Source organism: Drosophila novamexicana, unplaced genomic scaffold (genome assembly GCF_003285875.2).
Source record: "Drosophila novamexicana strain 15010-1031.04,08,12 unplaced genomic scaffold, DnovRS2.1 tig00001768-arrow-arrow-pilon, whole genome shotgun sequence".
Classification (NCBI taxonomy): domain Eukaryota; kingdom Metazoa; phylum Arthropoda; class Insecta; order Diptera; family Drosophilidae; genus Drosophila; species Drosophila novamexicana.
The window spans coordinates 121,381-145,746 of record NW_020824889.1 but is presented as its reverse complement, the minus strand read 5'-3'; the positions used below and the strand labels follow the sequence as shown (position 1 = coordinate 145,746).

The window sequence follows — 24,366 nt, the reverse complement described above, 5'->3', positions numbered from 1 at the left end:
AATTGGCCATGTCTCATATTGGTCGAGCCTGTAATTAATTCTGGAGATAACTATGCTTGCGCGTATATGCGCACTGATGCAATTGGCATATAAGTTTGGAATTTTTAATATTGGCTATAAACATGGCATTGGCCATCAGACTGGTGGACATAGTGTGTACAAATATGATTGGTATTTAAATTTGGAATTTAACAATATTGTTTAGGAATACTTGGCAATGGCCAGTGGACTGGTGAACATAATGTGCACAAATGAATTGGTATATAAATTTGGAATTTATAATATCAGCTATAAGCATGGCATTGGCCATCAGACTGGTGTACATAATGTGTACAAATACAATTGGTATTTAAATTTGGAATTTGCAATATTGATTAGAAGTCTTGGTAATGGCCATTAGGTTGGTGCACTTAGTGCATTCGAATACAATTGGTATTTGAATTTGGAATTGACAATATTGTTTATGTATATGGCATTGGCCATCAGATTAGTGTACATAATGCATACAGAGGCAATTGGTTTAAAATTTGGAATTTAACAATATTGTTTAGGAATATTTGGCATAGGCCACCTGATTGGTGTATATGTATGAGTAAAAATACAATTGATTTAGAATTTGGAATTTTAAATTTGACATATTGTTTGGAAAGCTTGGCATTGGCCACTAGGAGACATGGATTTGGATTAATAATCTTAAGCATACAAGTCTGACTATCTTCCCAATTTGGGAACCTGTTTGTATTTATGTTAGAGATTGGAGTCCTTTGGGCGGTTGGCACTGGCACAGTCGAATCAGAGGCTGGCATCAGATGTTCACCGTTGGAGCACTGGGTATTGACACAGTATGAAAGTGCGTACATTTTACACACATGCATAAAACTGATCAGCGGCGGGCAAATATATCCATATTTGAAATTACTGCTGGTCGTTGATGGCAATATATGCTGCTCTATAGGACAATCTAAATACTTTCAAACGAGGTGATTAATGGTTCATGAAATGTAAGTAGTGTTGGGCAAAGAGTCCCAACTTAGACTAACCTGGTGGTCCTTAGCACATCCACGGAGTTGTTATGGGTTACTAATGCGGTGATTCCAAATTTGGGATTGTGGACAGTTGCAAGCGATGGTTTGCTGGATCAAGTCCTTAGCAAATCCACGCAGTTGTTATGGGTTATTTTATGCGGTGATTCCAAGTTTGGGATTGTGGACAGTTGCAAGCGATGGTTTGCTGGATCTTGGGTGAGAGAAATAGGTTACTATTTTGGCTTGGCACAGTGTAAATCGGTTGTGCAGTTATTGGCTCTTGTTGGCTGAGCTGTTGTAATAATAGTGTTAGTATGGCATTATAGCGTTTTGGTTGCTTTGGCTCGTGGTGGAGCTGTTGAACTGGTAATGAGTTTGTGCAAATTTGTCACTGGCAGTACGATATTTCGATGAAATATTTGCCTAGTTTGCAACGTAAGTTGCTTTTTGGCTCATCTTGGTGGAGCAGGTAAAGGTATTATACTGGTGTCTTCTACACTGGCTGCTTGGATCACAATGTAAATCGGCTGTGAAAGTGATGGCTCATGTTGGCTGAGCAGATCTAAATGAAGGCGTGATTGGTGCAACTTTGTGCTGGCTTTGAGGCATATTTACTTTGGCTATGCAGTTATTGGGTGATATATTGTCTCTAATTGGCCGAGCTGTTGATCTGGTCCGGTTTAATTGCTGGACTCACGACAGGTTTTAACTAGTCAATACTTTACTTATTGGGATAAGTAATTTAGTCAATTACGGACGGACTACTAAATTCCCCCAGAGACCCTAAATCATAATTGTTCTTATTTTGGTAATGCAGAGAATGGCAAAGAATATTGAGAAAACTGAGTGGGTATGTGCATAAGTGTCAGCAGTGGCCGCCAAAAATCAAAGCGTACGCAGCTGCACTTATGTGTGTATGGACATGGGTGAACTCTCAAAATTTGAAAGCATACTTTTGGGTGTATGCATTAATTTGTAAAAAGGCTTAAAAATAGGTATATAAATATAGAAATATAAATATATGTAGTATGAAGTTGAGTTTATAATTCGGCCTGGCAATGCCGGGCAGCAAGAGAGAATTCAAAGCAAGGTTATGTGTATGTATGTACATACGCGTCGGCTTGGGCTGGCGCCAACAAGGCCGTCGCCAAAAATCATAGACGTCTACAGCTGCGAGTGTGCGTGTACAGTAACGCTTCTGGTAAAATTTTTGTGGACGCCATCTTGAGACTTCTTTGGACATAAAATTTTGGTACGAGACTTACCCCGAAAATTATGGAATTCTGACTTGATTTAGCGCTTTCCACTATTTAAGTTGGATGTTAGGCTTTCAATTAATTTCCCAGATAATTCACAGACACCCATCGGCCAGATTCACAAATTGTGAAATAATTATTCGCGCACTATTTTGAGACTCCTTTGGAAATTTCTGGAGTTTGACTAGCTTGAATTGGTTATATATTCACTGGATTTAATTATTATTGCAATATATGGAATTATTTTGGTAGACGGACACCATTTGATTTCAACTATTGTGGATTAATTATGACTTAATTTTGCGCGCACTTATTTTGGGAATTATTATGGACAGAGAGAGAATTTGATCAATATTCCACTTAAGTGTGGCTTTGATTTAAATTTGACTTGCAATTATTTAATATTAATTGCTTATACTGGCACTTGTGGCCATACACACACAGGCAGACACCGGCTATTTGGGACTTTTATGGACACTTAAATTTTCCTGAGACTTACTTTTATTTAAATCGCTAAATTCGTTATTTTCACACACTTTGTCTTTGTATTAGCAATTAATGCTTTTACTTTCAGAGTTTTTATGAGTTTTTTATAAGTTTTACAAGTTTTTCGCGCACGATGGTATTTTCAGCTCCCGCCAGTTTCACTTTCGCATTTACTTTGCAGAGACAACTCGCAGCTTATGACGATTTAAAGAATATCGCTTAGAGGCGGAGAGAGACAAATATCGTGTCCAGATCAGTGTATCGATGTATCGATGATCACTTGATAGTGTTAAACTTTAACGTTTATGCGTGTTAGCATAGAGAATCTGGATATTATGTTATTGTAAATTGGCCATGTCTCATATTGGTCGAGCCTGTAATTAATTCTGGAGATAACTATGCTTGCGCGTATATGCGCACTGATGCAATTGGCATATAAGTTTGGAATTTTTAATATTGGCTATAAACATGGCATTGGCCATCAGACTGGTGGACATAGTGTGTACAAATATGATTGGTATTTAAATTTGGAATTTAACAATATTGTTTAGGAATACTTGGCAATGGCCAGTGGACTGGTGAACATAATGTGCACAAATGAATTGGTATATAAATTTGGAATTTATAATATCAGCTATAAGCATGGCATTGGCCATCAGACTGGTGTACATAATGTGTACAAATACAATTGGTATTTAAATTTGGAATTTGCAATATTGATTAGAAGTCTTGGTAATGGCCATTAGGTTGGTGCACTTAGTGCATTCGAATACAATTGGTATTTGAATTTGGAATTGACAATATTGTTTATGTATATGGCATTGGCCATCAGATTAGTGTACATAATGCATACAGAGACAATTGGTTTAAAATTTGGAATTTAACAATATTGTTTAGGAATATTTGGCATAGGCCACCTGATTGGTGTATATGTATGAGTAAAAATACAATTGATTTAGAATTTGGAATTTTAAATTTGACATATTGTTTGGAAAGCTTGGCATTGGCCACTAGGAGACATGGATTTGGATTAATAATCTTAAGCATACAAGTCTGACTATCTTCCCAATTTGGGAACCTATTTGTATTTATGTTTAAGATTGGAGTCCTTTGGGCGGTTGGCACTGGCACAGTCGAATCGGAGGCTGGCATCAGATGTTCACCGTTGGAGCACTGGGTATTGACACAGTATGAAAGTGTGTACATTTTACACACATGCATAAAACTGATCAGCGGCGGGCAAATATATCCATATTTGAAATTACTGCTGGTCGTTGATGGCAATATATGCTGTTCCATAGGACAATCTAAGTACTTTATAACGAGATGATTAATGGTTCATGAAATGTAAGTAGTGTTGGGCAAAGAGTCCCAACTTAGACTAACCTGGTGGTCCTTAGCACATCCACGGAGTTGTTATGGGTTATTAATGCGGTGATTCCAAATTTGGGATTGTGGACAGTTGCAAGCGGTGGTTTGCTGGATCAAGTCCTTAGCAAATCCACGCAGTTGTTATGGGTTATTAATGCGGTGATTCCAAATTTGGGATTGTGGACAGTTGCAAGCGGTGGTTTGCTGGATCAAGTCCTTAGCAAATCCACGCAGTTGTTATGGGTTATTAATGCGGTGATTCCAAATTTGGGATTGTGGACAGTTGCAAGCGATGGTTTGCTGGATCTTGGGTGAGAGAAATAGATTACTATTCTGGCTTGGCACAGTGTAACTCGGTTGTGCAGTTATTGGCTCAATTGGCTGAGCTGTTTTAATAATAGTGTTAGTATGGCATTTGTATGGCATTTTGGTTGCTTTGGCTCGTGGTGGAGCTGTTGAACTGGTAATGAGTTTGTGCAGATTTGTCACAGGCAGTACGATATTTCGATGAAATATTTGCCTAGTTTGCAACATTAATTTATTGTAGTTGCTTTTTGGCTCATCTTGGTGGAGCAGGTAGAGGTATTATACTGGTGCCTTCTACACTGGCTGCTTGGATCACAATGTAAATCGGCTGTGAAAGTGATGGCTCATGTTGGCTGAGCAGATCAAATTGAAGGCGTGATTGGTGCAACTTTGTGCTGGCTTTGAGGCATATTTACTTTGGCTATGCAGTTATTGGGTGATATATTGTCTCTAATTGGCCGAGCTGTTGATCTGGTCCGGTTTAATTGCTGGACTCACGACAGGTTTTAACTAGTCAATACTTTACTTATTGGGATAAGTAATTTAGTCAATTACGGACGGACTACTAAATTCCCCCAGAGACCCTAAATCATAATTGTTCTTATTTTGGTAATGCAGAGAATGGCAAAGAATATTGAGAAAACTGAGTGGGTATGTGCATAAGTGTCAGCAGTGGCCGCCAAAAATCAAAGCGTACGCAGCTGCACTTATGTGTGTATGGACATGGGTGAACTCTCAAAATTTGAAAGCATACTTTTGGGTGTATGCATTAATTTGTAAAAAGGCTTAAAAATAGGTATATAAATATAGAAATATAAATATATGTAGTATGAAGTTGAGTTTATAATTCGGCCTGGCAATGCCGGGCAGCAAGAGAGAATTCAAAGCAAGGTTATGTGTATGTATGTACATACGCGTCGGCTTGGGCTGGCGCCAACAAGGCCGTCGCCAAAAATCATAGACGTCTACAGCTGCGAGTGTGCGTGTACAGTAACGCTTCTGGTAAAATTTTTGTGGACGCCATCTTGAGACTTCTTTGGACATAAAATTTTGGTACGAGACTTACCCCGAAAATTATGGAATTCTGACTTGATTTAGCGCTTTCCACTATTTAAGTTGGATGTTAGGCTTTCAATTAATTTCCCCAGATAATTCACAGACACCCATCGGCCAGATTCACAAATTGTGAAATAATTATTCGCGCACTATTTTGAGACTCCTTTGGAAATTTCTGGAGTTTGACTAGCTTGAATTGGTTATATATTCACTGGATTTAATTATTATTGCAATATATGGAATTATTTTGGTAGACGGACACCATTTGATTTCAACTATTGTGGATTAATTATGACTTAATTTTGCGCGCACTTATTTTGGGAATTATTATGGACAGAGAGAGAATTTGATCAATATTCCACTTAAGTGTGGCTTTGATTTAAATTTGACTTGCAATTATTTAATATTAATTGCTTATACTGGCACTTGTGGCCATACACACACAGGCAGACACCGGCTATTTGGGACTTTTATGGACACTTAAATTTTCCTGAGACTTACTTTTATTTAAATCGCTAAATTCGTTATTTTCACACACTTTGTCTTTGTATTAGCAATTAATGCTTTTACTTTCAGAGTTTTTATGAGTTTTTTATAAGTTTTACAAGTTTTTCGCGCACGATGGTATTTTCAGCTCCCGCCAGTTTCACTTTCGCATTTACTTTGCAGAGACAACTCGCAGCTTATGACGATTTAAAGAATATCGCTTAGAGGCGGAGAGAGACAAATATCGTGTCCAGATCAGTGTATCGATGTATCGATGATCACTTGATAGTGTTAAACTTTAACGTTTATGCGTGTTAGCATAGAGAATCTGGATATTATGTTATTGTAAATTGGCCATGTCTCATATTGGTCGAGCCTGTAATTAATTCTGGAGATAACTATGCTTGCGCGTATATGCGCACTGATGCAATTGGCATATAAGTTTGGAATTTTTAATATTGGCTATAAACATGGCATTGGCCATCAGACTGGTGGACATAGTGTGTACAAATATGATTGGTATTTAAATTTGGAATTTAACAATATTGTTTAGGAATACTTGGCAATGGCCAGTGGACTGGTGAACATAATGTGCACAAATGAATTGGTATATAAATTTGGAATTTATAATATCAGCTATAAGCATGGCATTGGCCATCAGACTGGTGTACATAATGTGTACAAATACAATTGGTATTTAAATTTGGAATTTGCAATATTGATTAGAAGTCTTGGTAATGGCCATTAGGTTGGTGCACTTAGTGCATTCGAATACAATTGGTATTTGAATTTGGAATTGACAATATTGTTTATGTATATGGCATTGGCCATCAGATTAGTGTACATAATGCATACAGAGACAATTGGTTTAAAATTTGGAATTTAACAATATTGTTTAGGAATATTTGGCATAGGCCACCTGATTGGTGTATATGTATGAGTAAAAATACAATTGATTTAGAATTTGGAATTTTAAATTTGACATATTGTTTGGAAAGCTTGGCATTGGCCACTAGGAGACATGGATTTGAATTAACAATCTTAAGCATACTAGTCTGACTATCTTCCCAATTTGGGAACCTATTTGTATTTATGTTTAAGATTGGAGTCCTTTGGGCGGTTGGCACTGGCACAGTCGAATCAGAGGCTGGCATCAGATGTTCACCGTTGGAGCACTGGGTATTGACACAGTATGAAAGTGCGTACATTTTACACACATGCATAAAACTGATCAGCGGCGGGCAAATATATCCATATTTGAAATTACTGCTGGTCGTTGATGGCAATATATGCTGCTCTATAGGACAATCTAAATACTTTCAAACGAGGTGATTAATGGTTCATGAAATGTAAGTAGTGTTGGGCAAAGAGTCCCAACTTAGACTAACCTGGTGGTCCTTAGCGATTCCCCGGAGTTGTTATGGGTTATTAATGCGGTGATTCCAAATTTGGGATTGTGGACAGTTGCAAGCGATGGTTTGCTGGATCAAGTCCTTAGCAAATCCACGCAGTTGTTATGGGTTATTTTATGCGGTGATTCCAAATTTGGGATTGTGGACAGTTGCAAGCGATGGTTTGCTGGATCTTGGGTGAGAGAAATAGATTACTATTCTGGCTTGGCACAGTGTAACTCGGTTGTGCAGTTATTGGCTCAATTGGCTGAGCTGTTTTAATAATAGTGTTAGTATGGCATTTGTATGGCATTTTGGTTGCTTTGGCTCGTGGTGGAGCTGTTGAACTGGTAATGAGTTTGTGCAGATTTGTCACAGGCAGTACGATATTTCGATGAAATATTTGCCTAGTTTGCAACATTAATTTATTGTAGTTGCTTTTTGGCTCATCTTGGTGGAGCAGGTAGAGGTATTATACTGGTGCCTTCTACACTGGCTGCTTGGATCACAATGTAAATCGGCTGTGAAAGTGATGGCTCATGTTGGCTGAGCAGATCAAATTGAAGGCGTGATTGGTGCAACTTTGTGCTGGCTTTGAGGCATATTTACTTTGGCTATGCAGTTATTGGGTGATATATTGTCTCTAATTGGCCGAGCTGTTGATCTGGTCCTTTTTTTTTTTTTTTTTTTGTAGTATGTACTGGTCTATTACTCAGTACATACGGCTGGTGGCCCAGATCCGTGTAATGGCTTTTTGTTTGTTTACCGTTCGACACAAGGGAACAAACGCAATGTCGGTCTGGATTCCAGAGCCCAGCTCCATGCCTGGTTGACAGACAGAGAAGTGGGGACTGGGATCCAGACTGTTTTTTTTTTTATTCATTTAATACCTAGAGTACTTACAATGAATTAAGTGACATGTTATATACAATTCAAGTGAAGTTTCCCAGCCTTGGCATGGGGATTGCTGTCAAATTAATTATTTGAGGATTGGGAAAATCCCCAATTGTCTGGAAGCTACCCAGTCTGATAGCCGTTGCATCTGGATGAGCTGGAGCCGCCAGCGTGACCACCGTTGATCCTGCCGCCAGATGCCATTGGTGTGGGTGCTTGAGAGACGTAGCATCAAGGCCTTTTTCCATTGTATGGGATGTCGCAGTCTGAATTTCTGTAAGTAGGCAACCCTTTGGCAACGAGTTGTATGAAGCCATCTGATTGGTTCGTTAGCGTAACGCAATCTTTGCTTTATCTGCCTTTCAGCCAGTCGCAATTGGATGAGTTGCCGTGTCCTGCAAGTAGTCCTAGTCTTAGGCCCTCGCTGTGGTACAAGTACATAGAGGTTGGCTGCCATCATGAACAGTGTAGCAAGTGTGCACATGGTGTTGCACACTGCTTCTTGATCCGCACTGGTGGCCACGTCCCGCTGCGTCTGTGGATTTGGATGCGAGCTTGGTGTCTCTGGACTGGGAGGAATGAGAGCTCCTGGCCTTGTAGTGGTAGCGAGAGTTGAGCACAGCTGTATATGAGACGGGCTGTTTCGTCTATCCTGGAGGTAGTTGGGCTGCACCACTGTTTGACTTAGCAGTTCTTGTATGTCAAATACAAGGTAGTCTCTGAGACTGGGTGGTCGTGGGAGCGGACGTGGCTGCCCATGAGAAGGTAGCTGGCCCTGCTGTGACCGCTGCTGCTGTGCTAGGCGACCCAGAGGTAGGTGCTTCCGAAGCATTTCAGCGTATCTTCTTCTGACACCTAGGTGACGTTGTGGGAGTCTTGCTTTAAGGGCAATATTTTTGGCTTCATCGTTGCTGTGGTTGCTGAGCCGAGCCCAGTACCTGGAGCAAGCATCCTGATACATTTTTTCCACCGGCACGACCTTCAGATCAGTGTGGATGCTTTGGTTTCGCACGTACCAAGGTGCTCCAGCAATGGTTCGCAATATCTTGTTTTGCGCAACTTGAATCCGTTCAAATTGGCCTTCGCATAGAAGTGATCCCCAGACCGGAAGTGCGAACTGCCATATTGGGGCTATGAGCTGCTTGTAGAGTGATACTTTGCATTTTAATGGTAGCTTGCTCCTTTCTGATATTAGCCAGTGCAGCTTTTTGGCCCTGTCTCTAACCCTGGCGACAATGGTGGTGACGTGGCTGCTCAAAAGAAGCTTTTTATCGACTTGCACTCCCAGGTATGAAATCCTTTCTTCTGTGGTGAGCCGTTGATCCAAAATTCTTGGGGAAAGAATTGGCATCTGCAAGCTTCTCCAAGTGTGCATTATGTGCTTGGTTTTGGTAATGTTGATGCTAATGCTCCACTTTTGTGTCCATGTTGTAATGGTGGCAAGGAACAGATCCAAATTGGCAATGGCATCTTCTTGCAAGTTTGCCGATGACAAGATGGCCGTGTCATCGGCATAAGTTGCCAGCATCAGTTTGCCGTGTCGTAGCGGTGCAGGTAGGGGCATGTCGGATGTGTATAGGGTGTACAGTACAGGCCCTAAAACACTACCCTGCGGAACGCCGGCGCAGATTTCTTTTAGGCTGGAATGCGTACCTCCACAGCAGTCCACAATGAATGTGCGTTCGCTTAGATAGCTATTCATAACTCGGTAGAGGACTTCCGGCAATAGCTGTTTGAGCTTGAATCGCAGTCCGTCATGCCAGACACGATCAAACGCCTCCTGTATGTCCATATAGACCGCAGAGCAGTATTTATTGTCCTCGTACGCTTCTAGTATAAACTGCGTAACTCGACCCAATTGTTGTTCAGCAGCATGCTCACGTCTGAAACCGAATTGGTGGCTCGGAATTGCATTGATGATGTTGTCCAATTGGAACATCCGGCGCAGCAGCAGTCGCTCAAAGATTTTTGAAAAGCCAGCGAGCAAGCTTATTGGCCTGTATGATCCAAGCTGATCAGAGGGCTTGCCTGGCTTTTGGATCATTGTTATTTTGGCACATTTCCACTTGCAAGGAAAGTGTCCAAAGCGTAGGATACCGTTAAAAATAAGCACTAGGTACAGTACAGCTGACTGTGGCAGTTCCTTGATCGTGCGATTATCGATTCGGTCAATCCCCGGAGACTTTTTTGTTTGCAGCATTTTGATTATAGCTTGTACTTCCCCTAGCGTGACTGGAGGGAAGCAGAGTTCACCTTGGGCCACAGGTAGCGATACTTGCATCTCGACATGGCTCTTGTCAGAGGGCAGCGTGGTGATCATTGGCCTAAACCTTTGTTCAAGGTGCTGCGCAAAGGCTTCGGCTTTTTCTTCGGTGGTCTTGCACCACTGGGAAGTCCCAGCTCCCTCAGTGTGCTTCCTCACTGGTAAATTAGGTGCGGGCTGCCTTTTGATGTTCCCCGTTAGCCGCCATAACTTTTGCATACTGTATCTATCCCTTGCATCGATAGATTCCAGCAACTCATCAAGTCTTCTCGCCTTGGCATGCTTGATTTCCCGGCTAATGTTGTTGGCTAATCTGTTGTGTGCTTGCCTAGCAGCCGGGTTGTGGTATGCCTGTATGTGGCGTTTAATCAGCCTCTTGGCCTCAATCATTTGTTGAATGCGCCTGTTGATTGTGTAGTTATATTTTGGTTGCCCTCGGTAAGGCTGGTGAGTTAGGTTTGTTGCAAATTTCGCTGCAGAGTGGATATTATTTTCCAGTATGTCTACCGCATCGTCAATATCTTCGCCACAGTGAAGCTCAGTGTTCAAATTGATGTGCATGTTTAGCCACAATTGAAATTTGGGTATGCTCGCATTTGCTGGAAGAAGATGACACTTGGGTTCGCCTTCTGCTGGCTTACTCAGTAGTTCAATCAGCAGCGGCAGGTGATCCGATCCTAAGTCATTGGATGTGCTTATTTTTAGCAGACCATACTGCACACCTTTATATACTGCGAAGTCAATGGCTGTCGGGGACTGCCGCGCATTATTTGGAAAGCGCGTTGACGAGCCAGTTGCCAGAATGTCAAGGTTTTGCTGCTGCACACTTTCAAGGAGTATATTACCCCTGCGATTTGATCTGCTGTTGCCCCACCAATAACTTCTGGCATTCCAGTCACCAGCAGCAATAAATTTAGCACCAAGCTGTCTAAATACGTAGTTGAAGTCTTGAACCAGCCAATGTTCCCGCGGGGGGCAGTATATGGCCGCAACATTAATGACTGAGCCATTTAGCAGTGTAATTGCAACTGGCGCACACTGAATTTTCTCCAGGGTTGTCGGCATGAGCGCTATGTGTTGGATTGTGCGCTTTACTAGGATGGCTGCACCTCCACGGCGGTTGTTAGATGGGTGGTTTGCCAGGTAAGTGTGGTATCCCCTTATATCAATAGTTTCTGCATCCCGTAGGTAGCTTTCAGCTATTAACATTATGTCGATTTCGTTTTGCAGCATAAATAACTCCATCTCTTCCAGTTTATTGTGTAGTCCTGCTGCATTCCAGGCTACAATTTTAAGGGCGTTGGTGTTGAGTCTGGCATATATGTTATGCCCATTTCTCTCTGAGGAGGAAGTGATGGAGTTGGCGTCGTGGCTAGACATTTTGGTTACCATTGACGCGCTCCATGGTAGACATGAGAGTGCTTACGGTAGCCATCATACTCGTCATTAGATCAACTAATCTGTCAATTTTACTTTCCAGGTTGCTGTTATTGGCAGGGGCAATTGCGCTCCTTTGTTGTTCAACCATTATGTTGATCAGCTGATCAAGTTTTCGGCTGAGGTCATCTCGCGGGTATGCAGTTCGCGGTGAGCTGCGGCTGCGGCTCCTGTGTTGCTGGCGCGCTTCTGCAGGATGTGCTATCACTTGCCGAGTTTCTCGCTCCTGATAATGCTGGTGGCGCTGAGGCGGCTGATTGTTGTGCTGCAATCTCGAATCATGTTGAGGCTGCTGTCGAGTTGTTTGGCGCTGTGCGGTCTGCTTCTGCTTTCGGGAGCGCTCATCTGGCAGGCCAGTTTTAAGGGCGGCTGCATAGCTGCTTGCAGCTTGAGGCATTGGCTGCTGGTGTTGCACTTGCTGACGGAATGGGTTGTGCTGCGGCTGCTTCTGCTGCTCAGAGGGCCGCTGTGGTTGCTGCTGTTGTGCCTGCTGGCCCTGAACAACTGGAGGCCGAAGCGGTTGCTGCTTTGGTCGTCCCTGTTGCCTACCAGAGCTAATTGGAATGGTGGGTTCTCCAAGCTGAAATAGCAATCTATTGGCTCTTTGTAGAACGGCAGGTTCCCTCTTTTTAGCATTGTTTTTGAAGAAGATGCAGCCCCTGTAACTAGCAGCATGTGGGCCCTTACAATTAGCACATTTCGCTTCTGCACTAGGCGCCTTTTCACAGAGTGTTGATGGGTGCTCTTGTCCGCACTTTACGCATCTAAATATGCGGCGACAGTAATTTTTTGTGTGTCCAATCTGTTGGCAACGGTGGCACTGCACAACATCCGTATTTCTTATTGGCTTTTCGACTTTGACTCGCTGGCCTCCCAGGACTGTTAAGTCGAAAATTTCGTTATTGTTCTTTTTAGGCTCAAGCTCAACTTGAAAGAGATCAAGAGGCTCGCCAGAGAAACGCTTCTTGATAACATTTACAAATCGAACGTTGTGTCCCTTGTCACTAAGCTTCTGCTTGATCCAGTCATTAGGAGTAGCTCGGTGAAGGTGTCTAATTACTACTCTGAAGCCACGGTCACTGCTCAGTTGGTAAGTATGGGACTCAACACTACATTCTTCAAAGAATCTTACTAGTGCGCGGTATGAGCTAATGTCGTTGCACTGAATACGAAGTCCGCGATCCGAAGTCGGTTTGGTGTGGTAGTTACCCTCTCCAATTAAGTCATCAATGTCCTTTAGGAATGGGACAATATTACCGTTAAGTCCAGGCACGTAGAGCGGTTCAGGCCTGATCTTAACATTACTGGCAACGTCTGGAACATTGGGTTCTGCGTTAGAGTTATTGGTAGGCATAAGTGGGGGTATATGTTGTGGTCCCTCAGGCCTGGCATTCATATTGATAGTAGCGATGTCCTCAGCATCTGTTTCAGGATTTGGGTTTATAATCGGCTGAGGGGTAACGTCCATTGCTTCAACGTCCACATCTTCATCTTCCAAGGACACAGTTTCAACATTTTCATCTTCATTGGCTTTTTTCTTCTGTGTCCTAGGGCTTTCACCACCAGTGACACGACGTTTTCGCTGCACTTTTTGACAAGTCTCCTCTTGTCGTGCTTTTAGATAGTTTTCTCTAAGTGACGATGTCTTGCTAGATCTAGCCGACACAGAGGCATCTGTTCCACTCGCGACGGCCTGAGCGTTTGCAGCACCGAGTCTCCTTATGAACTCATCGTCGTCCCAGTCAGAGGAACTTCCAGATTTTACGTTTCCAATTTCTTTTAGCTTGATACCCATGCTTTCACCTTTTGGAAAGGCACGGGACGGGGGCAGATTGCCCGTATGTAGCGTCGGCAAAATTTTGTTGATTTTTGTCCTTAGAATATTTTTATTTTTGTTTTTCAGATTTTTATTTTTTGTTTGTTTTTGTTTGTTTGTTTTTGTTTGTTTTTTTGTTTACCGTTCGACACAAGGGAACAAACGCAATGTCGGTCTGGATTCCAGAGCCCAGCTCCATGCCTGGTTGACAGACAGAGAAGTGGGGACTGGGATCCAGACTGTTTTTTTTTTTTATTCATTTAATACCTAGAGTACTTACAATGAATTAAGTGACATGTTATATACAATTCAAGTGAAGTTTCCCAGCCTTGGCATGGGGATTGCTGTCAAATTAATTATTTGAGGATTGGGAAAATCCCCAATTGTCTGGAAGCTACCCAGTCTGATAGCCGTTGCATCTGGATGAGCTGGAGCCGCCAGCGTGACCACCGTTGATCCTGCCGCCAGATGCCATTGGTGTGGGTGCTTGAGAGACGTAGCATCAAGGCCTTTTTCCATTGTATGGGATGTCGCAGTCTGAATTTCTGTAAGTAGGCAACCCTTTGGCAACGAGTTGTATGAAGCCATCTGATTGGTTCGTTAGCGTAACGCAATCTTTGCTTTATCTGCCTTTCAGCCAGTCGCAATTGGATGAGTTGCCGTGTCCTGCAAGTAGTCCTAGTCTTAGGCCCTCGCTGTGGTACAAGTACATAGAGGTTGGCTGCCATCATGAACAGTGTAGCAAGTGTGCACATGGTGTTGCACACTGCTTCTTGATCCGCACTGGTGGCCACGTCCCGCTGCGTCTGTGGATTTGGATGCGAGCTTGGTGTCTCTGGACTGGGAGGAATGAGAGCTCCTGGCCTTGTAGTGGTAGCGAGAGTTGAGCACAGCTGTATATGAGACGGGCTGTTTCGTCTATCCTGGAGGTAGTTGGGCTGCACCACTGTTTGACTTAGCAGTTCTTGTATGTCAAATACAAGGTAGTCTCTGAGACTGGGTGGTCGTGGGAGCGGACGTGGCTGCCCATGAGAAGGTAGCTGGCCCTGCTGTGACCGCTGCTGCTGTGCTAGGCGACCCAGAGGTAGGTGCTTCCGAAGCATTTCAGCGTATCTTCTTCTGACACCTAGGTGACGTTGTGGGAGTCTTGCTTTAAGGGCAATATTTTTGGCTTCATCGTTGCTGTGGTTGCTGAGCCGAGCCCAGTACCTGGAGCAAGCATCCTGATACATTTTTTCCACCGGCACGACCTTCAGATCAGTGTGGATGCTTTGGTTTCGCACGTACCAAGGTGCTCCAGCAATGGTTCGCAATATCTTGTTTTGCGCAACTTGAATCCGTTCAAATTGGCCTTCGCATAGAAGTGATCCCCAGACCGGAAGTGCGAACTGCCATATTGGGGCTATGAGCTGCTTGTAGAGTGATACTTTGCATTTTAATGGTAGCTTGCTCCTTTCTGATATTAGCCAGTGCAGCTTTTTGGCCCTGTCTCTAACCCTGGCGACAATGGTGGTGACGTGGCTGCTCAAAAGAAGCTTTTTATCGACTTGCACTCCCAGGTATGAAATCCTTTCTTCTGTGGTGAGCCGTTGATCCAAAATTCTTGGGGAAAGAATTGGCATCTGCAAGCTTCTCCAAGTGTGCATTATGTGCTTGGTTTTGGTAATGTTGATGCTAATGCTCCACTTTTGTGTCCATGTTGTAATGGTGGCAAGGAACAGATCCAAATTGGCAATGGCATCTTCTTGCAAGTTTGCCGATGACAAGATGGCCGTGTCATCGGCATAAGTTGCCAGCATCAGTTTGCCGTGTCGTAGCGGTGCAGGTAGGGGCATGTCGGATGTGTATAGGGTGTACAGTACAGGCCCTAAAACACTACCCTGCGGAACGCCGGCGCAGATTTCTTTTAGGCTGGAATGCGTACCTCCACAGCAGTCCACAATGAATGTGCGTTCGCTTAGATAGCTATTCATAACTCGGTAGAGGACTTCCGGCAATAGCTGTTTGAGCTTGAATCGCAGTCCGTCATGCCAGACACGATCAAACGCCTCCTGTATGTCCATATAGACCGCAGAGCAGTATTTATTGTCCTCGTACGCTTCTAGTATAAACTGCGTAACTCGACCCAATTGTTGTTCAGCAGCATGCTCACGTCTGAAACCGAATTGGTGGCTCGGAATTGCATTGATGATGTTGTCCAATTGGAACATCCGGCGCAGCAGCAGTCGCTCAAAGATTTTTGAAAAGCCAGCGAGCAAGCTTATTGGCCTGTATGATCCAAGCTGATCAGAGGGCTTGCCTGGCTTTTGGATCATTGTTATTTTGGCACATTTCCACTTGCAAGGAAAGTGTCCAAAGCGTAGGATACCGTTAAAAATAAGCACTAGGTACAGTACAGCTGACTGTGGCAGTTCCTTGATCGTGCGATTATCGATTCGGTCAATCCCCGGAGACTTTTTTGTTTGCAGCATTTTGATTATAGCTTGTACTTCCCCTAGCGTGACTGGAGGGAAGCAGAGTTCACCTTGGGCCACAGGTAGCGATACTTGCATCTCGACATGGCTCTTGTCAGAGGGCAGCGTGGTGATCATTGGCCTAAACCTTTGTTCAAGGTGCTGCGCAAAGGCTTCGGCTTTTTCTTCGGTGGTCTTGCACCACTGGGAAGTCCCAGCTCCCTCAGTGTGCTTCCTCACTGGTAAATTAGGTGCGGGCTGCCTTTTGATGTTCCCCGTTAGCCGCCATAACTTTTGCATACTGTATCTATCCCTTGCATCGATAGATTCCAGCAACTCATCAAGTCTTCTCGCCTTGGCATGCTTGATTTCCCGGCTAATGTTGTTGGCTAATCTGTTGTGTGCTTGCCTAGCAGCCGGGTTGTGGTATGCCTGTATGTGGCGTTTAATCAGCCTCTTGGCCTCAATCATTTGTTGAATGCGCCTGTTGATTGTGTAGTTATATTTTGGTTGCCCTCGGTAAGGCTGGTGAGTTAGGTTTGTTGCAAATTTCGCTGCAGAGTGGATATTATTTTCCAGTATGTCTACCGCATCGTCAATATCTTCGCCACAGTGAAGCTCAGTGTTCAAATTGATGTGCATGTTTAGCCACAATTGAAATTTGGGTATGCTCGCATTTGCTGGAAGAAGATGACACTTGGGTTCGCCTTCTGCTGGCTTACTCAGTAGTTCAATCAGCAGCGGCAGGTGATCCGATCCTAAGTCATTGGATGTGCTTATTTTTAGCAGACCATACTGCACACTTTGTTTGTTTACCGTTCGACACAAGGGAACAAACGCAATGTCGGTCTGGATTCCAGAGCCCAGCTCCATGCCTGGTTGACAGACAGAGAAGTGGGGACTGGGATCCAGACTGTTTTTTTTTTTTTATTCATTTAATACCTAGAGTACTTACAATGAATTAAGTGACATGTTATATACAATTCAAGTGAAGTTTCCCAGCCTTGGCATGGGGATTGCTGTCAAATTAATTATTTGAGGATTGGGAAAATCCCCAATTGTCTGGAAGCTACCCAGTCTGATAGCCGTTGCATCTGGATGAGCTGGAGCCGCCAGCGTGACCACCGTTGATCCTGCCGCCAGATGCCATTGGTGTGGGTGCTTGAGAGACGTAGCATCAAGGCCTTTTTCCATTGTATGGGATGTCGCAGTCTGAATTTCTGTAAGTAGGCAACCCTTTGGCAACGAGTTGTATGAAGCCATCTGATTGGTTCGTTAGCGTAACGCAATCTTTGCTTTATCTGCCTTTCAGCCAGTCGCAATTGGATGAGTTGCCGTGTCCTGCAAGTAGTCCTAGTCTTAGGCCCTCGCTGTGGTACAAGTACATAGAGGTTGGCTGCCATCATGAACAGTGTAGCAAGTGTGCACATGGTGTTGCACACTGCTTCTTGATCCGCACTGGTGGCCACGTCCCGCTGCGTCTGTGGATTTGGATGCGAGCTTGGTGTCTCTGGACTGGGAGGAATGAGAGCTCCTGGCCTTGTAGTGGTAGCGAGAGTTGAGCACAGCTGTATATGAGACGGGCTGTTTCGTCTATCCTGGAGGTAGTTGGGCTGCACCACTGTTTGACTTAGCAGTTCTTGTATGTCAAATACAAGGTAGTCTCTGAGACTGGGTGGTCGTGGGAGCGGACGTGGCTGCCCATGAGAAGGTAGCTGGCCCTGCTGTGACCGCTGCTGCTGTGCTAGGCGACCCAGAGGTAGGTGCTTCCGAAGCATTTCAGCGTATCTTCTTCTGACACCTAGGTGACGTTGTGGGAGTCTTGCTTTAAGGGCAATATTTTTGGCTTCATCGTTGCTGTGGTTGCTGAGCCGAGCCCAGTACCTGGAGCAAGCATCCTGATACATTTTTTCCACCGGCACGACCTTCAGATCAGTGTGGATGCTTTGGTTTCGCACGTACCAAGGTGCTCCAGCAATGGTTCGCAATATCTTGTTTTGCGCAACTTGAATCCGTTCAAATTGGCCTTCGCATAGAAGTGATCCCCAGACCGGAAGTGCGAACTGCCATATTGGGGCTATGAGCTGCTTGTAGAGTGATACTTTGCATTTTAATGGTAGCTTGCTCCTTTCTGATATTAGCCAGTGCAGCTTTTTGGCCCTGTCTCTAACCCTGGCGACAATGGTGGTGACGTGGCTGCTCAAAAGAAGCTTTTTATCGACTTGCACTCCCAGGTATGAAATCCTTTCTTCTGTGGTGAGCCGTTGATCCAAAATTCTTGGGGAAAGAATTGGCATCTGCAAGCTTCTCCAAGTGTGCATTATGTGCTTGGTTTTGGTAATGTTGATGCTAATGCTCCACTTTTGTGTCCATGTTGTAATGGTGGCAAGGAACAGATCCAAATTGGCAATGGCATCTTCTTGCAAGTTTGCCGATGACAAGATGGCCGTGTCATCGGCATAAGTTGCCAGCATCAGTTTGCCGTGTCGTAGCGGTGCAGGTAGGGGCATGTCGGATGTGTATAGGGTGTACAGTACAGGCCCTAAAACACTACCCTGCGGAACGCCGGCGCAGATTTCTTTTAGGCTGGAATGCGTACCTCCACAGCAGTCCACAATGAATGTGCGTTCGCTTAGATAGCTATTCATAACTCGGTAGAGGACTTCCGGCAATAGCTGTTTGAGCTTGAATCGCAGTCCGTCATGCCAGACACGATCAAACGCCTCCTGTATGTCCATATAGACCGCAGAGCAGTATTTATTGTCCTCGTACGCTTCTAGTATAAACTGCGTAACTCGACCCAATTGTTGTTCAGCAGCATGCTCACGTCTGAAACCGAATTGGTGGCTCGGAATTGCATTGATGATGTTGTCCAATTGGAACATCCGGCGCAGCAGCAGTCGCTCAAAGATTTTTGAAAAGCCAGCGAGCAAGCTTATTGGCCTGTATGATCCAAGCTGATCAGAGGGCTTGCCTGGCTTTTGGATCATTGTTATTTTGGCACATTTCCACTTGCAAGGAAAGTGTCCAAAGCGTAGGATACCGTTAAAAATAAGCACTAGGTACAGTACAGCTGACTGTGGCAGTTCCTTGATCGTGCGATTATCGATTCGGTCAATCCCCGGAGACTTTTTTGTTTGCAGCATTTTGATTATAGCTTGTACTTCCCCTAGCGTGACTGGAGGGAAGCAGAGTTCACCTTGGGCCACAGGTAGCGATACTTGCATCTCGACATGGCTCTTGTCAGAGGGCAGCGTGGTGATCATTGGCCTAAACCTTTGTTCAAGGTGCTGCGCAAAGGCTTCGGCTTTTTCTTCGGTGGTCTTGCACCACTGGGAAGTCCCAGCTCCCTCAGTGTGCTTCCTCACTGGTAAATTAGGTGCGGGCTGCCTTTTGATGTTCCCCGTTAGCCGCCATAACTTTTGCATACTGTATCTATCCCTTGCATCGATAGATTCCAGCAACTCATCAAGTCTTCTCGCCTTGGCATGCTTGATTTCCCGGCTAATGTTGTTGGCTAATCTGTTGTGTGCTTGCCTAGCAGCCGGGTTGTGGTATGCCTGTATGTGGCGTTTAATCAGCCTCTTGGCCTCAATCATTTGTTGAATGCGCCTGTTGATTGTGTAGTTATATTTTGGTTGCCCTCGGTAAGGCTGGTGAGTTAGGTTTGTTGCAAATTTCGCTGCAGAGTGGATATTATTTTCCAGTATGTCTACCGCATCGTCAATATCTTCGCCACAGTGAAGCTCAGTGTTCAAATTGATGTGCATGTTTAGCCACAATTGAAATTTGGGTATGCTCGCATTTGCTGGAAGAAGATGACACTTGGGTTCGCCTTCTGCTGGCTTACTCAGTAGTTCAATCAGCAGCGGCAGGTGATCCGATCCTAAGTCATTGGATGTGCTTATTTTTAGCAGACCATACTGCACACCTTTATATACTGCGAAGTCAATGGCTGTCGGGGACTGCCGCGCATTATTTGGAAAGCGCGTTGACGAGCCAGTTGCCAGAATGTCAAGGTTTTGCTGCTGCACACTTTCAAGGAGTATATTACCCCTGCGATTTGATCTGCTGTTGCCCCACCAATAACTTCTGGCATTCCAGTCACCAGCAGCAATAAATTTAGCACCAAGCTGTCTAAATACGTAGTTGAAGTCTTGAACCAGCCAATGTTCCCGCGGGGGGCAGTATATGGCCGCAACATTAATGACTGAGCCATTTAGCAGTGTAATTGCAACTGGCGCACACTGAATTTTCTCCAGGGTTGTCGGCATGAGCGCTATGTGTTGGATTGTGCGCTTTACTAGGATGGCTGCACCTCCACGGCGGTTGTTAGATGGGTGGTTTGCCAGGTAAGTGTGGTATCCCCTTATATCAATAGTTTCTGCATCCCGTAGGTAGCTTTCAGCTATTAACATTATGTCGATTTCGTTTTGCAGCATAAATAACTCCATCTCTTCCAGTTTATTGTGTAGTCCTGCTGCATTCCAGGCTACAATTTTAAGGGCGTTGGTGTTGAGTCTGGCATATATGTTATGCCCATTTCTCTCTGAGGAGGAAGTGATGGAGTTGGCGTCGTGGCTAGACATTTTGGTTACCATTGACGCGCTCCATGGTAGACATGAGAGTGCTTACGGTAGCCATCATACTCGTCATTAGATCAACTAATCTGTCAATTTTACTTTCCAGGTTGCTGTTATTGGCAGGGGCAATTGCGCTCCTTTGTTGTTCAACCATTATGTTGATCAGCTGATCAAGTTTTCGGCTGAGGTCATCTCGCGGGTATGCAGTTCGCGGTGAGCTGCGGCTGCGGCTCCTGTGTTGCTGGCGCGCTTCTGCAGGATGTGCTATCACTTGCCGAGTTTCTCGCTCCTGATAATTTTGTTTACCGTTCGACACAAGGGAACAAACGCAATGTCGGTCTGGATTCCAGAGCCCAGCTCCATGCCTGGTTGACAGACAGAGAAGTGGGGACTGGGATCCAGACTGTTTTTTTTTTTTATTCATTTAATACCTAGAGTACTTACAATGAATTAAGTGACATGTTATATACAATTCAAGTGAAGTTTCCCAGCCTTGGCATGGGGATTGCTGTCAAATTAATTATTTGAGGATTGGGAAAATCCCCAATTGTCTGGAAGCTACCCAGTCTGATAGCCGTTGCATCTGGATGAGCTGGAGCCGCCAGCGTGACCACCGTTGATCCTGCCGCCAGATGCCATTGGTGTGGGTGCTTGAGAGACGTAGCATCAAGGCCTTTTTCCATTGTATGGGATGTCGCAGTCTGAATTTCTGTAAGTAGGCAACCCTTTGGCAACGAGTTGTATGAAGCCATCTGATTGGTTCGTTAGCGTAACGCAATCTTTGCTTTATCTGCCTTTCAGCCAGTCGCAATTGGATGAGTTGCCGTGTCCTGCAAGTAGTCCTAGTCTTAGGCCCTCGCTGTGGTACAAGTACATAGAGGTTGGCTGCCATCATGAACAGTGTAGCAAGTGTGCACATGGTGTTGCACACTGCTTCTTGATCCGCACTGGTGGCCACGTCCCGCTGCGTCTGTGGATTTGGATGCGAGCTTGGTGTCTCTGGACTGGGAGGAATGAGAGCTCCTGGCCTTGTAGTGGTAGCGAGAGTTGAGCACAGCTGTATATGAGACGGGCTGTTTCGTCTATCCTGGAGGTAGTTGGGCTGCACCACTGTTTGACTTAGCAGTTCTTGTATGTCAAATACAAGGTAGTCTCTGAGACTGGGTGGTCGTGGGAGCGGACGTGGCTGCCCATGAGAAGGTAGCTGGCCCTGCTGTGACCGCTGCTGCTGTGCTAGGCGACCCAGAGGTAGGTGCTTCCGAAGCATTTCAGCGTATCTTCTTCTGACACCTAGGTGACGTTGTGGGAGTCTTGCTTTAAGGGCAATATTTTTGGCTTCATCGTTGCTGTGGTTGCTGAGCCGAGCCCAGTACCTGGAGCAAGCATCCTGATACATTTTTTCCACCGGCACGACCTTCAGATCAGTGTGGATGCTTTGGTTTCGCACGTACCAAGGTGCTCCAGCAATGGTTCGCAATATCTTGTTTTGCGCAACTTGAATCCGTTCAAATTGGCCTTCGCATAGAAGTGATCCCCAGACCGGAAGTGCGAACTGCCATATTGGGGCTATGAGCTGCTTGTAGAGTGATACTTTGCATTTTAATGGTAGCTTGCTCCTTTCTGATATTAGCCAGTGCAGCTTTTTGGCCCTGTCTCTAACCCTGGCGACAATGGTGGTGACGTGGCTGCTCAAAAGAAGCTTTTTATCGACTTGCACTCCCAGGTATGAAATCCTTTCTTCTGTGGTGAGCCGTTGATCCAAAATTCTTGGGGAAAGAATTGGCATCTGCAAGCTTCTCCAAGTGTGCATTATGTGCTTGGTTTTGGTAATGTTGATGCTAATGCTCCACTTTTGTGTCCATGTTGTAATGGTGGCAAGGAACAGATCCAAATTGGCAATGGCATCTTCTTGCAAGTTTGCCGATGACAAGATGGCCGTGTCATCGGCATAAGTTGCCAGCATCAGTTTGCCGTGTCGTAGCGGTGCAGGTAGGGGCATGTCGGATGTGTATAGGGTGTACAGTACAGGCCCTAAAACACTACCCTGCGGAACGCCGGCGCAGATTTCTTTTAGGCTGGAATGCGTACCTCCACAGCAGTCCACAATGAATGTGCGTTCGCTTAGATAGCTATTCATAACTCGGTAGAGGACTTCCGGCAATAGCTGTTTGAGCTTGAATCGCAGTCCGTCATGCCAGACACGATCAAACGCCTCCTGTATGTCCATATAGACCGCAGAGCAGTATTTATTGTCCTCGTACGCTTCTAGTATAAACTGCGTAACTCGACCCAATTGTTGTTCAGCAGCATGCTCACGTCTGAAACCGAATTGGTGGCTCGGAATTGCATTGATGATGTTGTCCAATTGGAACATCCGGCGCAGCAGCAGTCGCTCAAAGATTTTTGAAAAGCCAGCGAGCAAGCTTATTGGCCTGTATGATCCAAGCTGATCAGAGGGCTTGCCTGGCTTTTGGATCATTGTTATTTTGGCACATTTCCACTTGCAAGGAAAGTGTCCAAAGCGTAGGATACCGTTAAAAATAAGCACTAGGTACAGTACAGCTGACTGTGGCAGTTCCTTGATCGTGCGATTATCGATTCGGTCAATCCCCGGAGACTTTTTTGTTTGCAGCATTTTGATTATAGCTTGTACTTCCCCTAGCGTGACTGGAGGGAAGCAGAGTTCACCTTGGGCCACAGGTAGCGATACTTGCATCTCGACATGGCTCTTGTCAGAGGGCAGCGTGGTGATCATTGGCCTAAACCTTTGTTCAAGGTGCTGCGCAAAGGCTTCGGCTTTTTCTTCGGTGGTCTTGCACCACTGGGAAGTCCCAGCTCCCTCAGTGTGCTTCCTCACTGGTAAATTAGGTGCGGGCTGCCTTTTGATGTTCCCCGTTAGCCGCCATAACTTTTGCATACTGTATCTATCCCTTGCATCGATAGATTCCAGCAACTCATCAAGTCTTCTCGCCTTGGCATGCTTGATTTCCCGTTTGTTTACCGTTCGACACAAGGGAACAAACGCAATGTCGGTCTGGATTCCAGAGCCCAGCTCCATGCCTGGTTGACAGACAGAGAAGTGGGGACTGGGATCCAGACTGTTTTTTTTTTTTATTCATTTAATACCTAGAGTACTTACAATGAATTAAGTGACATGTTATATACAATTCAAGTGAAGTTTCCCAGCCTTGGCATGGGGATTGCTGTCAAATTAATTATTTGAGGATTGGGAAAATCCCCAATTGTCTGGAAGCTACCCAGTCTGATAGCCGTTGCATCTGGATGAGCTGGAGCCGCCAGCGTGACCACCGTTGATCCTGCCGCCAGATGCCATTGGTGTGGGTGCTTGAGAGACGTAGCATCAAGGCCTTTTTCCATTGTATGGGATGTCGCAGTCTGAATTTCTGTAAGTAGGCAACCCTTTGGCAACGAGTTGTATGAAGCCATCTGATTGGTTCGTTAGCGTAACGCAATCTTTGCTTTATCTGCCTTTCAGCCAGTCGCAATTGGATGAGTTGCCGTGTCCTGCAAGTAGTCCTAGTC

General features: G+C 44.8%; 2 protein-coding genes across 3 annotated transcripts; both read left to right on the top strand.

Moving 5' to 3' along the window:
• The first annotated feature begins 12,152 nt into the window (after positions 1 to 12,152).
• Positions 12,153 to 12,687, top strand: LOC115768421. Its single transcript, XM_030712989.1, has 2 exons — positions 12,153 to 12,537; positions 12,605 to 12,687. Exons 1-2 carry the CDS (start codon positions 12,168 to 12,170, stop codon positions 12,634 to 12,636), a joined length of 402 nt encoding a protein of 133 aa, XP_030568849.1. The 5' UTR covers positions 12,153 to 12,167; the 3' UTR covers positions 12,637 to 12,687.
• Positions 12,688 to 19,606: 6,919 nt separating this feature from the next.
• On the top strand, positions 19,607 to 21,111 carry LOC115768414. Of its 2 annotated transcripts, XM_030712984.1 has the most exons (3): positions 19,607 to 20,592; positions 20,680 to 20,876; positions 20,930 to 21,111. In XM_030712984.1, the coding sequence occupies exons 1-3, from the start codon at positions 20,513 to 20,515 to the stop codon at positions 20,983 to 20,985; spliced, it is 333 nt and encodes a 110-aa protein (XP_030568844.1). In that variant the 5' UTR covers positions 19,607 to 20,512; the 3' UTR covers positions 20,986 to 21,111. The 2 variants fall into 2 exon arrangements, 1 of the variants encoding a protein (XP_030568844.1); XR_004018540.1 differs by having other exon boundaries at positions 20,704 to 21,111.
• Positions 21,112 to 24,366: the final 3,255 nt, after the last annotated feature.